Genomic DNA, 14,370 nt, shown 5'->3' with positions numbered 1-14,370 from the left:
GAACCTCAAAATAGGTTCATGTCAGTCACACAAGTTCGAGTCTTTGAAATAATTTTAACATAATTTTGCAAATAAATTTCTAAAATGAGGCAATGGTTTTAGAAGTGCTAAACATTTTGTTTTCATGCAGAGCATTTAATTCATTAAATGACCAATGTAACTGAAAGGAAATAATAACCACCAGAATTCATATTTAATACTTCAGCCTTTATTTAACCCAGGATTTGACAAATAAGAAACAAAAAAACAGGAAGAGTTCTCGAAGGGTAGCGAATGTCATCATTATCTTTGCAGCAACACTGTATGATATTGTCTGGTATCACGTTGTCAGGCTCTGTTTTTTCTCCTTGGTGTAGAGCCATATTTACTAGTGTTACCAGTTCCTCCTTATACTGTATGATGGAATACAACCAAAGGACTTTCATAAACTGCATGTCCTCAGGAAGTAAAAGCAGGTTATTTCCAAATACCACATTTACTTAGACAGTTCCCTCCCTTGTCTTCCTTTTCGCAATACTTTTGCTTAAAAAAAAAAAAAAAAAAAATGGAAAACATAAAAGCACCTGGGATCATCATAGTGATTGCTATGTTTTACTCATTTTCTATTTTTTATTTTCAGTAATTACTACTTGTTTTAAATATTTTATGATAATGCAGGATGTAAAGACATAAAATAAGTTGATATAGTAACTATAGAAACATTAAAATAAATAGCTAGATATGAGTAAATTCTAAAGTTCGTTAATAAAATAAAAATAACTGGAATATTGAAGTTCTAGGAATGTACGATTTAGCATAAACATCAAAGATTATGTTGTGGAATCTGGAAATTGCTAACATTTATGGAGTTTCTTCTTAAGGCAATGAAAATGTTCTAAAACTGGTGAAGGTTTCACTAGTCTTTGAAGAAACTATAAACTATTGTACTGTTGTGGGTTATTTATGTGGGCATTTTTATGGTAAATGAATCGCTCAATAAATTTATTTTTTTTAAAAAAGAGGCCCAATCTTTATCTCTTCTCCACTCCCATTGCCTCACTTGACTAGCCTTAAAAAAAAAAAGGTCCAAGAGATACGTTAGAAAAAAAAGTGCAACTGAACAAAAAAGCGGTTGAATACCACCATAGCCCAAAGAATGAGGGAGAGAGAAGGTAGGAGGAGGGGAAAAGCTGCATTGCCGACTAGTTCTCTCCCCTCCTCCACTGTAGGTCTCACACACACATACACACACACATACACACACATACATCACATTCTGTACTAACCAGAGACAAGTCTCTGGTTGTTTTATTTTAATGTCATGGGTAAAACCATGACTGTTTTTTGTTTCGTTTTGTTTTGAAGAGGGAGTCTCACTCTGTTGCCCAGGCTGGAGTGCAGTGGCAGGATCTCAGCTCACTGCAACCTCCACCTCCCAGGTTCAAGCGATTTTCCTGTCTCAGCCTCCGGAGTAGCTGGGACTACAGGCACCTGCCACCACGCCTGGCTAATTTTTTGTATTTTTAGTAGAGATGGGGTTTCACGGTGTTAGCCAGGATGGTCTCGATCTCCTGACCTCGTGATCCGCCTGCCTTGGCCTCCCAAAGTGCTGGGATTACAGGCATGAGCCACTGTGCCTGGCCCATGACTGTTTTATTTCTTGTGCACTTGATAGTTCCTCTTATTCTTGCAAATGTTGACCATGCTTGCTCAGTGGCAGGTACTCTGTGCCAAATATTCGGTCTTTGCTTTTTGATTTTAAAAAGCACATTTTCAATAACTAGTATACAGTCTATGTCACATCTCTTTATCTTTTATATGTATAAAGTCATGCTGTATATCTGTAAAGTCATATTCATTTCGTTCTAAGAAATGTCTTCTTCTAGATCCTTCTCAATGGATGTATTCTAATTTGTCTTGTCCAGTAAAGATTCTGTTTTAGTTACTCTTTATGCATTTAAATATTGATCTCTTTGAAGTCCACACTCTTGAGGTCCTCTCTTGGCTTTCTTTTTTATGGAGTCATAAACAGTAGCAACTTTAATATCAATGAAAAGATGTTCTATCTCTATACTTCTATATGGATTCTGGAGAATAAATTTCATTATCTACTTGTAGCTGCATTTTATTAACTGACGAAAATTTGCTATTTCAAAGTCTTAGATTCATTTGCCAAATATTTTCAGGCCTTATTGCTTAGTTTATTATATTGTGAGAAAAGGAGTAAGAGTCAGGAGTTACCAGTTAGGAAGTCTGAATTGACAAGAAGACTGTTCTGTTGGAAAAGTAAAACATTGTTGCTTCCTTGGGGGTGGGGGGCAGGGGCGGGGACAGGGAAGGGGACAGGGAAGGGGAAGCTACTTCCTCTTTCTTTGTGACTGTGTCTTCACTTTTCTCTTTAGCCCAGACCCCAAAAAGACACTCTCAGTATCACATTGAGGCTTATCGGCACCATTCCCTGCACTTGTAGATTCATAAATATTCTCCGAAGCAGACTGTTCGTTGGAAGGTATCAGTTTAGAGCTATCTTTCGCTGCAAATTTGGTGTTACAAGGAATAGCAACCACTGCTCTTCTTTTTGTACTAGATTTTAAAGTAGAGTCTAAAGGCAAGGCATTCAAAGGGATTGCTTTCTTTTCCTTTGTAAGAGGGTGACATGAGGTTATCGAATAATCCTCTAAAGTTTCCAGTAAAGTTTCAGATACATGAGTTGGGTATTCTCCTGGGGAGACAGCGGAAGGGCTCCATGATACACCAATCTGAGTTTCTTTTAGGGGGCAGACCTTCGTTTCAAGTGTCCCTTTTGGCTGGCCAATCTTGTCTTCATGAGGATTGAGAAAATCTTGAAATCCATACCTCTTTTGATGACTAAGTGAAGTTGTTAAAGGAGAACTTGCCAGTAGCTTCTGGCTAGCAGGGTCTTCTGTGTTAGGCTTAGAGGAACTTTTCGCAAAAGGGGTCTCTGGCACTTCAAAGAGGTCTTGACTAAAAGATGGAACTGGAAACTCTGAACTTTGTTGCAGTTCCTTTGTGCTCGTAGGTTTCATCTGTTTACTTTGTGACTGGCTTATTGATTTGATAGGCACATGCCTCTGCCTTCCTTGTGCAGGCTCCCTGACTGAAACATCTGACATAGTCATTTGACTACCAGAAACCAAGTCATCACTACCATAAGTCTGAAACTGTTGTTGCCTCATTATTATTTTAGAAAGCCTTTTATTTTCTTCTCGTAATTTATTTGTTTCTTTAGTGAGTTCCGCAATAAAGAAAAGATTTTGTTGTTGGATTTCAGAATAGTCTTTCTCCAGCGCAAGCCTGTATGTTTCTTTCATTGAACAGTTGTCACAGGTTTTTGCCTTTAACTGATCTTTCAAGTCATTAATGGTGCTCTGCAGGACTCTCTGCTGTTCAGTCAACTCTTTAATTTTGGCTGTGGAGCCCGTCCACCTCCCATCTGACAATCGCTGTTTCCTCAGACTTGTTAATTTTGCCTGTAGACGCCTCAGCTCTTTATCATGGAGCTCTTTCAGCGTCAGCCATGCTTTTTTAAAATTGTCAGATTCCAAATCACATACACTAAGCTGTGATGACTCTCTTCCTGAAGATTTCTTACAACCTCTCCTCCCTCCTTCACCCTCGTTCCCTGCCTGCATCATGTTTCACAGATTTGGAAATGGGAGGGATGGCCTTGTTGCTCGATAACAGTGCCGTTAAGAAAATGGCGGACTTGCCGTGGATTGGAGCTAGTTCGCTGTGAGGGCGAGCCCTTCTACCCCTTTCACAGACCTTCTCCGAAGCTACCTTAGGACACGGGGCGAGGGAGATGGGTGCTCACGGTTGGATGGAAAGTCCCAGGTTTTCGCTGGAAAGGAGGCACCAACTTTTCGGCTGGAAGAGCTAACGCACAGGAGAGGGAGGCCACCACCCTCAGGCAGTGGCGCAACAAGCTGCCCTTTGACCGGAGGCCGGAAACGCAGGGACTTCTGGGGGGAACCCAAGCTTCTGTGAGTAGACACCCAATGGCAGATAGGTGAGAGCGGAAGTCACTGCTAGCTTAATATACTTTTTTTAATTTTATTTTTTCTTTAGATGGAGTCACGCTCTGTTGAGCCCAGGCTGGAGTGCAGTGGTGTAATCTCAGCTCACTGCAACCTCCGCCTCCTGGGTTCAAGCGATTCTCCTGCCTCAGCCTCCTGAGTAACTGGGATTACAGGCACGCCACCAAGCCCAGCTAATTTTTGCATTTTTAGTAGAGACAGGGTTTCACCATGTTGGTCAGGCTGGCTCAAACTCCTGACCTCATGATCCGCCCACCTCAGCCTCCCAAAGTGCTGGAATTACAGACGTGAGCCACTGGGCCTGGCCTAATTTTTAAAACAAGTCACATTTTGATTCTATTTTCAGTTTTATTATTGATGATTAGCATTTTGTGTTAATTGAAACCTAGCAATATTCGTGGTCTTATAAAACAATTGGAAAAATAGGCCAGGCGCGGTGGCTCAAGCCTGTAATCCCAGCACTTTGGGAGGCTGAGACGGGCGGATCACAAGGTCAGGAGATCGAGACCATCCTGGCTAACACGGTGAAACGCCGTCTCTACTAAAACATACAAAAAACTAGCCGGGCGAGGTGGCAGGCGCCTGTAGTCCCAGCTACGTGGGAGGCTGAGGCAGGAGAATGGCGTGAACCTGGGAGGCGGAGCTTGCAGTGAGCTGAGATCCGGCCACTGCACTCTAGCCCGGGTGACAAAGCAAGACTCCGTCTCAAAAAAAAAAAAAAAAAAAAAAAATTGGAAAATTGGAAGTAACTAAGTCAACTTCCCAGCATGCCTCATCCTCCTTGCCCCTCCATAAAGCCAACATTGTCTTGTCTTCCATCTTTATCATTGAGAGGTTCTAGCTCAGTTGGGAATTAAGTCATTTGCTTGCTTTTGTGACACCTATGCGATTTTTACAGTTAGAGGAGGGTCTGCTGACACCATTAAGCTCCATCAAAGTAGGATAAAAAAGGAATGGAAAGTCAAGTGGTGGCACTGTTTTTGTTTTGTTTTGTTTTGTTTAAATCTTAGTAAGTAGGTGTGTTGGGGAAGAAATGGGTAAGAAAGAGAAGTATATGTGATAGATTTAAGAGACTTTTGTGTCTGAAATAGTTGTTCCACAGATAGATAGGACATCAGAATTTATAATGCAAAGACAAAGAGAAAAAGGAAAGTTATCTGTCTCTTATTCTGAAATTTAAAATTCTGGGGTTTTTTTTTGTTTGTTTGTTTGTTTGTTTTTTGAGATGGATTCTCACTCTGTTGCCCAGGCTGGAAGTGCAGCGGCACGATCTCAGCTCACTGCAACCTCCACCTCCCAGGTTCAAGTGATTCTCCTGTCTCAGTCTCCCGAGTAGCTGGGATTATAGGCGCCCGCCACCACGCCCAGCTAATTTTTATATTTTTGGTAGAGAAGGGGTTTCATCATGTTTTCCAGGTTGGCCTTGAGATCCTGACCTCAAGTGATATACCCACCTTGGCCTCCCAAAGTGCTGGATTACAGATGTGAGCTACCGCAACTAGGCTAAAAGTTTAAAATTCTTAAACTTTTTTATTCACAGAGCCCTCTGAGTAGCAGGCAAAGGCATTTGACCTTCTCAGAAAAATGCACCTAAACACAGCATCTTGCATAAAATTTTAGGGAGTTCATTAAAAATACCTCATCTAAAGTAAAAACACAGCAACTTCCCTTACTCTGTCTTCAGAAATGATACGAAGATTGGGATAAGCGACCCAAAAGGACATACACAAAACACATAAAAAGGATCATTGATGCTGAACTAATTACCAATTAAATGATTTATTTGGAATTAATTCAAAAGAATACAGAGTGTGTACTGGGCAGTGGGAGGGGAGAGGAGAATATAGATGAAACAAGATTTGCCTTGAGTTGATAGTCCTTGAAGCTACATAGGACTTGGGGATTCACTGTGCTATTTGCTGTAATTATTTGAAGATCTAACACTTTATTTATTCCATTTTCAGATACTCTCTTAACTTACTGGAATAAAGTATCTCCTCAGGAGCTCATAAACATTCTTATACTTTTAGAGTAAGTTATCTTAATTTATCTTCATAAACTTTCCCCTTATTTGGGGAGAATTCAACTGTTACATTTTTTTCTGTTTTTAATGGCTTATTTGCTAATAATGTAGAAAATGTTAAATTATTCTGATAATATAGAGCCTGGCATAGTGGTTCTTTATCTGCAGACAGAAGAAAAATGCGAACGTGGAATACTTTCTATATTGCTGAAAACTCTAGCTAATAATAAACCATCTTTACAGCCCAGCAAAAGACTTTCTGTGATCTGAAAAACTAGAAGTAGTATCAGCTGTTCTGCATCATTCATTTGGAACAGATGCTGGAATAGTGGAGCAGTGTAAATGATTGGAATTTAGAATTTGTACTTTCATATAGAGCTGAGTAATTCTACCCACTGCAGAAATGTGTCTGTGTATTTGTGTGTGTATACACACACACACACACACACACACACGTATATAAGTATGTATTCCAAGACACTTGGGGGAAAACCTAGTCTGGAGATGGGAAGTTGTCCTACATTTCATCCTGAGCTATTTTTATATGATTATTGGAAGCTAAAAGAAAAATTAGACATAGAATGAAATGCAAGAAATTTTTTAATAAATAGTACACATATATGATTTGTACGTGCATGTCTACAAAAACAAAGCATATCAATACAAACCCTTGGATTAAAGTCTTACAAACTTTAGCGGAAAATGTCAGGATAATAAACAACAGTTAAGATTTTTTTTTTAAACTACTGTAATTGTACTCAAATATTTACTAATGAAAATATCTGATGTTGGGGATTTGCTTTAGAAACACAGGGGCAGGGAGGGTGGAGGGATATATCAGGGTACCTATTCAGGGCAGAGGTCAAAAAAGAATAGCCATGAGTTCAATCATTGTTGAATCTGGGGGTGATTGGGTATGTGGGAGTTAACTATGGTACTCTCCCTACTTTCATATGCGTTTGAAATTTTTAATAATATAAAGTATTTTAATGTTATTATTTAAAATGTAGAAATTGCCCCAAGTTTTAGTGCGGAAGAACCTTTTAGAGATATTATTGACTATGCTGGTGGGCCAGGCATGGTGGCTCACACCTATAATCCCAGCACTTTGGGAAGCTGAGGCAGGAGGATCACTTTAGCCCAGGAGCTTGAGGGCAGCCTGGGCAACATAATGAGACCTGATCTCTACAAAAAATAAAACATTAGCTGGGCATGGTGATGTGCACCTGTGGTTCCAGGTACTTGTGAGGCTGAGGTGAAGGAATCATTTGAGCCCGGGAGGTCGAGGCTGCAATGAGCCGCACATGATCATTCCACTGCCTTCCAGCGTGGGTGACAGAGCGAGATTCTGTGTCAAAAATAAAAATGACTGATGGAGACCTTTGCTATGATAAGTTATCGAGCATAAAGGGTGATTTGCATTGACAGGTTTTTTTTTAACCTGTCATTAAAATTGTATATGAAGACATGATGTAATTGTAGCAAATAAATGTAGAAAGATAGAATATGGCAAGCCCACAATTAATTATCTATGTATTTCTGTGTAGCAAAACACGTATCATTATATAATTTAAATAGGCCATGACTTTTAAAATATCACTTGTTAATCTGTAGAGGATGTTAATATATTACTAACATGCTATTGTTTTTCTTTCTAGAGTATGCTTGTTTCACTTTAGATATATGGGGAAAAGAAACATAGCAAGGTAATTCCCATAGCACTGCAATTTCTACTTTTTCCTTCTCTTCCAACAGAGGGCAATCTTACTCATGCCATGTAAAACCAAGGTTATATATTTTGAGTTAACATTGAGATACCCGTGATTTAGTTAACATGTCACAACTGAAAGTTTAAACGAATGGGAACTTTTACATTTTCAAGCTTCCCACGGGGTGATGATTAAAGTGACATACAGGTTTCTACCTTGTGAGATGCTTATCTTTTCTAAAGGAATCCAGAAGGGGCTAGGTCCAGGGGAAGGCAGGAAATCATAAAGTGAGGACAACTGTAAGGTCTGTACTTTTGTCTGAAGACTATCAATACGCACCTCAGTTACTAAGGCAAATAGAAATCCCCAACAGCAATTGGGACATAAATGATATATTATCTATTTCCTCTTTTTGTCATGTAAGTCCTAGTGAAATAAATACTTAAGGAAATATTTGAGGGATTCTAAGGTGAAGACGGTTACTTGCTTATTTCAATGAGATATATTTTAGGGGTAGAGATAGTCATTAAAGGAGCTTAAAAATAGTTTTTAAAAAATGTTTAATTTTTAAGAAGCTGTGTGGATGGGGGGATTATTGCTCAGTCTCTGGAACATCCTAAGGATAGGTAGTTTGGGCGGTGAGGGTTCCAATTTCCACCATCTTTTCCCATAACTTGGAGTTGGTATGGCCATTGTTACCATGAACCTCAGTCTTTAGGATTCTGTCAACTCTCCCACTACGTTTACTAGAGGATAGATAAACTACTTCTTCCTTAGTCCATGTATGACCCAGTTGTAATTTTTTAAATGGAAACAACATTAAAGTAAAACAAAGAAAAGCTTGTTTATCTTAGCAATAGACATACCTACAGAGTAAAAATTTCTAATCCAAACTTACCTCAAGTCCAGAAACAGATTAGATTGGCATTCATTCTTGAACATCTGACTCTAGGATTTTCCCCTCTCATTTCAACCTTTAGTGAACCTCTGGCTATCTTCTTCCCACTCTTGACCTTCCTCATCTCCCGTGAAAAGATTGAATCTTATTGGAGTGTTGGCCACTTATCTCTGATGTTTTTGAGAAGAAGGGAAGTGGAAGCTCTTTCTAAATTCCTTAATTATATTCATATATGCTATTTTAAAGATACATTAAAACTTCATCCAATTTCTAGTGACACTTCATTTAATCCTTGAGTATACTACGTTTATGTGAAAACCTAATTTTTTTTAGTTAAAAAGATTATAACATTGAGATATGTTATTAGAGAACTCCAGTTCCTGACTTTAAAATTTATTTTAGGGTGCATGATGCCTGGCTGTCAAAACACTTCGGAATAGACCGAAAATCGCAAACCATGCCTGCTCTTCGAAACAGATCAGGAGTAATGCAGGCCCGGCTTCAGCATCTTAGTAGCCTAGAAAGTTCATTTACACTCAATCACAGTAAGTGAAAATGTGTGTGTGGTACCCATTTGACCTTAAAGAAGTCCTGGTTTAAATAATAAAAACTGAAGGTGATGGATACTCTAAATACCTTGATCATTACACATTCTATGCATGTAACAAAATATCACCTGTATCCCTTAAATTTGTATGAAGAAAAGAAGTCCTGGTTTAAATTGCCAATGTGATTGGAAATGATTTCCCATACATACATGTATTTGCATCTTTCTGCTATGTATGTATGTATATAATCAATTTCATCATACATGACTATAAAATGATAAAATACACATGGATTTTTGAACAATTTTAGGTCATGGTGTTTTCTTCATAGTGTTAAAGAAATTAAATTTTTCCCACGAATTGCTGTTCTCATAATATTTTTATATTGGGTGTTCTTCATTCCTACTGTTTAATGCAAATATTGACATCTTAATATAATAGTATATATAATATTTGTTTAGTTACTTTTGGTCATTTAATGATTAGGGAATGAACATGCTGAGATGACTGCAGAAATCAGTGAACTCTAAATACTAGTTTGGCAAAGGTGTATTTCAGACAGGTTGAAGTATTGACAAGGCAAATAGGGCAAGGAGAGAAATCTTGCCCAACTGCGGAAGCTAGAGGGTTATATAAATGGAAGCTCTCCTATGAAAAGCAAATATTAATAACAACTCAAAGAGTGAGAATGTTTTGTTTCCACACAGTCCTCTGAAGGTTTCAGAAAAGGAAGTTAGCAAAACTGGCTTTGTGGTAAGACCTAGTAATAAAAAATAATGTTTTGCTAGACGCTGAGCTAATAGACTCAGGACCTTTAAATCTGCATGTTTTAAAGCCTTCAGCTTCTTGTAAAAATATGATGAACCTATTTCCTTCAGTTGCCTCCAAGATACCTTGTTTTCCTTCTGATTTAGAAACAAATCTCATATAATCAGCATAATTGAAAATGTCTGACCATAAGGTACTACTGTTTATCTGTAGCTGAATTTCTATGTAGTGGTTTCTCATTTTTACCCACATAATTAGTAGCATGACTTAAAAGGCCTCCCACATTATTTCCTAGTTACATCACCAGAGTTCATCACTGAAACCTTGTCTCCAAAGAGGTGGGCACCTAATTATGTCCTGCAAAGCTGTTGATACAGAACTGTAATGAAAACTAATGAAATTGATTAACCCAGACTATATTTGATGAAGGAGTTAAATACAGTATGACACTGTGAGCCCCCTTTCTTTTTTTTTTGAGACAGAGTCTCACTCTGTCGCCCAGGTTGGAGTGCAGTGACGTGATCTCGGCTCACTGCAACCTCCGCCTCCCAAGTTGAGTGATTCTTCTTCCTCAGCCTCCTGAGTAGCTGGGATTGCAGGTGCGTGCCACCATGCCAGGCTAATTTTTTGTATTTTTAGTAGAGATGGGTTTCACCATGCTAGCCAGGCTGGTCTTGAACTGACCTCATGATCTGTCCGCCTCAGCCTTCCAAAGTGCTGGGATTACAGGCATGAGCCACCACACCCAGCCGAGCCCCCTTTCTTGTCTTAAGTCTTTGGGTAGAAAGTCATTCAGCACCATTATGTGCATCTTCATGTTGGGAAAAGTTTAATTTACTTTTTTAATCCTAGGTTCTACAACAACTGAAGCAGACATTTTCCACCAGGCACTTCTTGAAGGCAATACAGCTACTGAAGTTTCCCTAACAGTACTAGATACCATATCATTTTTCACTCAGTGCTTCAAGGTAAAAATGAAGAGTTATAATCCAGTTGGTACCATTGCAAAGTAACATTATACAGAAATTACCTAGTCAAATGTGGGGTAGTGCAGTGAAAAAGGCTGGCATGAATAGTCAGGAAATGTGGATGGCAGTTCTAGTTTGGTTTTCATGTGACCCTGAAAGTCACTGAGACTCACTTGTGTCATCCATAAAGGGAAGGGAATGGACTAACTTGCCCTTAAGCTCTCTTCTACCTCTTAAATTCTATTAGATTTTCATGTTTAAAAACAAAGTTTCCATACTTTAAGTAGCCAGCAATTTTTAGCCCAAAATATGATTGGATCTGTTTGCCCAAATACCCATTGTGATGAGGTGTCCTGTCAGGGTAGATGGGGTCCAGGCAGGCTGGCTGGCTTCCCTAGCCATGCACTTAGTGTTTTTTCTCAGATGTTTGCCTCTCAGTGCAAATCATCATTGCTATGATTTTAAAAAGAAGGCAAAAGCACTTATCTAACAGGATTATTGGAGGGGGGAATGCAATAATGGACGTGTGCTTTGAAAAGTAAAAATGATGTGACTATAATGTAAGAACTCAAAGGTGAAAAATCTTGCTTGCTTTCATTTCAGTTATACAGATGTGGTTTTTTGTTTGTTTGTTTGTTTGTTTTGTTGTTGTTTTTTCCTTCTTCCCCTCTTCTCTGAGTAATTCAGTTAATTGTTTCAGCGACCTCGAGATTTTCTATGGAAACCTGGCCTGTGCTTTTCAAAGAGGCTTATAAAGGAAAGTTGAATTAGATACTAATACAAAATAGGCTGCAGAATACCTTTAATAAATAGGTTACAGATCCCTTTATGAAGTATTAGGTTTGTTCTATATTAAAATGCAACACAACTCCATGTTTCATCGTGCCAATAAATAAGGAAGTCATTAGATCTCATGATGTACATTGTATTCCTTCCTCCTATTCTGATACCTCTTATTTATTTAACAAACATTTATATAATCTCTTGGTAAATATCAGGCACTGTCCTAAGGGCTTTACAAATATTAACTCACTTTTTCATTGTGAGGCTGGGAATGAGAAAGGGGGGTGATCTTTTTTGAAACAATGGAAATGTTCTAAAATTATATTGTGGTGGTCACCCAACTCTGTTGCCGAATTTACTAAATGTAATTTAATTGTATACCCGAAACTGGTGAATTTTATGGTTTGTAAATTATATCTCAATAACTTAAAAATACAAATATGAACTTACTTTTAATCCTCATAATAGCCTTATGATGTAGATACTGTTATTCCCTTTTGAAAATGGGGACACTGGGGCCCACAGGAGGTTAATGCCACACAGCTGGGCAGTGGCAGAATCAGGATTGAGATCTAGGCCAGTCATGAGAGACCGTGATTCTAGCCACTATACCATGCTTTGAAATATACTAAGGAAAGTGCCAGAAAAATCAAAATGCTATTCAGGGATTCTGGCTGTCAGTATTATCATTAGATTGTTGTTGTTTTGGGTTTTGTTGTTTTTGGCCAGGTTGTAACCTGCTGGTTACTTTCTTGAGGGGTAGCAGGATAGAGCTGGAGAAATTAGCCATTGCTGATTAAAACAAAGTTGACAAACTAATAGGTATTTATCTACAATTTGTTGTTTCTTTGCAAGGGGCATTTAAACAATTTACATAATTCTGTTCAATTGTGATACCTGTTAATTATCTCTACTCATAGAGGGTTTAATTTTTCATGAATGGCTAATCATATAGTAAACGTACTTTTAAAGTAAATTAGATCATAATCTAATAAAATAGAATTGGTATTTTCCTTCATTAATACATTATAATAGTCTCTCAGAAATACAAAGGCTGATTGGCTTGTATTCATTTTGATTTCTTAATTGAGAAGCAATATGGTATAGGTTAATAGAAAATACTGTTCCCATACTAGTCCTGTATATTGTTGTGTTGCATTGAAAAAAAAATTCCACCTGTTTAAAATGTTGGGATTAAGTATTCTAGATATCATGTATGTAGTATTTGTTTGAGATTTCCAAGTTGAAAGATGGCACAAATATTTTGAAATTATATGTAAGAGCCTTTTATTTTCCTGAAACTTCCAAACAGTGGTTTCATAAACAGGTACTGGTGAAATCGGTTCTATCATTCTCAGTGGGGCATAAACCATATTTTTTAATGTTTTATAGACCCAGCTTTTAAATAATGATGGCCATAACCCATTAATGAAAAAAGTGTTTGATATACATCTTGCTTTTCTTAAAAATGGACAATCTGAAGTGTCGCTGAAACATGTATTTGCCTCACTAAGAGCTTTCATCAGTAAGGTAAGGACAGAAGCTTGGGAGCAGCTGGTGGGCTGTCTTCATTGCAAAAAGGAAAGATGGGACAATGGGGGTCATTGTGGTGACATATACAATGCCAGCTCATGAAGCCGTTAAGTACTGCCTTTGTAAATAGAAATACAGAGCAACAAAGCACACACAGAGGGCCTGACCATGAACCCCCTCAAATCAGAAGCTACTTTTTATTTCACCCCATAATACCTTCCCTTTTCCATTAAGCTCCTTTGAAGAGTATCATTTTAAAATTACCAAGCCTGCCAGTTCTCTATTTTGCTTCTTTTTAAAAGTATTGTCATGTTGGAGGTATATAAGCCATGAGTGCACTCATGTCTAAAGACTTTGAAAGGATCCAACTTTTGTAATCCCAGGGTCTTGTATAATATCTTGGAAATGGTAAGCACTCAGTACATGTTCAAATGGATGCATCCTGACTTTCAATGCTAGTTGTAACTAAGGGCCCTAAATGCAGTCCACTTGCCCCAGCTGAACAATAACCTCAGACTTGGCTTTTAGGAAGAAATATGACTGAAACAGACAGCAAAGATTTGTTTTCTGTGCTCAGGGGCTTTTTAAACTTAAGAATAAACATAATAAACCAAGATAGAGCTAAGGTTATGGAAAGGCACAGTCCAGATCTTCCACTGGTTTATGTAACTACAGTAAGACAAAGAAATTCAGTTACGTTATTTGTGTAATAGGCTAGCTAAGCTTTGAAAACTTTTTGCCATCCTCATTATTTATATAGCAGCTAGTTGCATTTAATAGATACAGAAATTAGATGAATTTGAAGCTTTTTATTGCCATTCTTTAATATAATTTATGAATTAAAAATCTATGGGAAGCCGAGTTCAACACAAGCATGTTACAAGAAACCAAGGGAAGGAGATTCAGAAATAATTCATTTAACAAAAACTGTGTAGGTACTTACTGGATATAGTCCCTAAGGGCTTATTGTCCAGTAGAGGGAGGCACACACACATCAAGATACACGTACACAGAAACAAATACCATCAGGATAAGATAAGTCTGTATAGACCTGTGGGGGTGGGCAGGAGAAAAACTCTAATTTAGCAAAAGTTTTTCTGCAG

The 14,370-nt window shown here is 38.1% G+C and overlaps 1 protein-coding gene across 5 annotated transcripts in view; it reads left to right on the top strand.

The window, feature by feature from the left end:
• The window catches only part of LOC105468378 (dedicator of cytokinesis 11), a 189,492-nt gene that overhangs the window by 135,136 nt on the left and 39,986 nt on the right, over nt 1-14,370 (top strand). For all 5 annotated transcript variants that reach the window (XM_011718493.3, XM_071089250.1, XM_071089249.1 and 2 more), the window contains 5 exons: nt 6,002-6,068; nt 7,719-7,766; nt 9,070-9,212; nt 10,836-10,951; nt 13,127-13,264. In XM_011718493.3, the coding sequence (XP_011716795.2) occupies nt 6,002-6,068; nt 7,719-7,766; nt 9,070-9,212; nt 10,836-10,951; nt 13,127-13,264 (512 nt within the window). The remainder of the gene's footprint in view (nt 1-6,001; nt 6,069-7,718; nt 7,767-9,069; nt 9,213-10,835; nt 10,952-13,126; nt 13,265-14,370) is intronic.

Source organism: Macaca nemestrina, chromosome X (assembly GCF_043159975.1).
Source record: "Macaca nemestrina isolate mMacNem1 chromosome X, mMacNem.hap1, whole genome shotgun sequence".
Lineage (NCBI taxonomy): Eukaryota > Metazoa > Chordata > Mammalia > Primates > Cercopithecidae > Macaca > Macaca nemestrina.
This window is presented reverse-complemented; position numbering and strand designations above follow the sequence as displayed.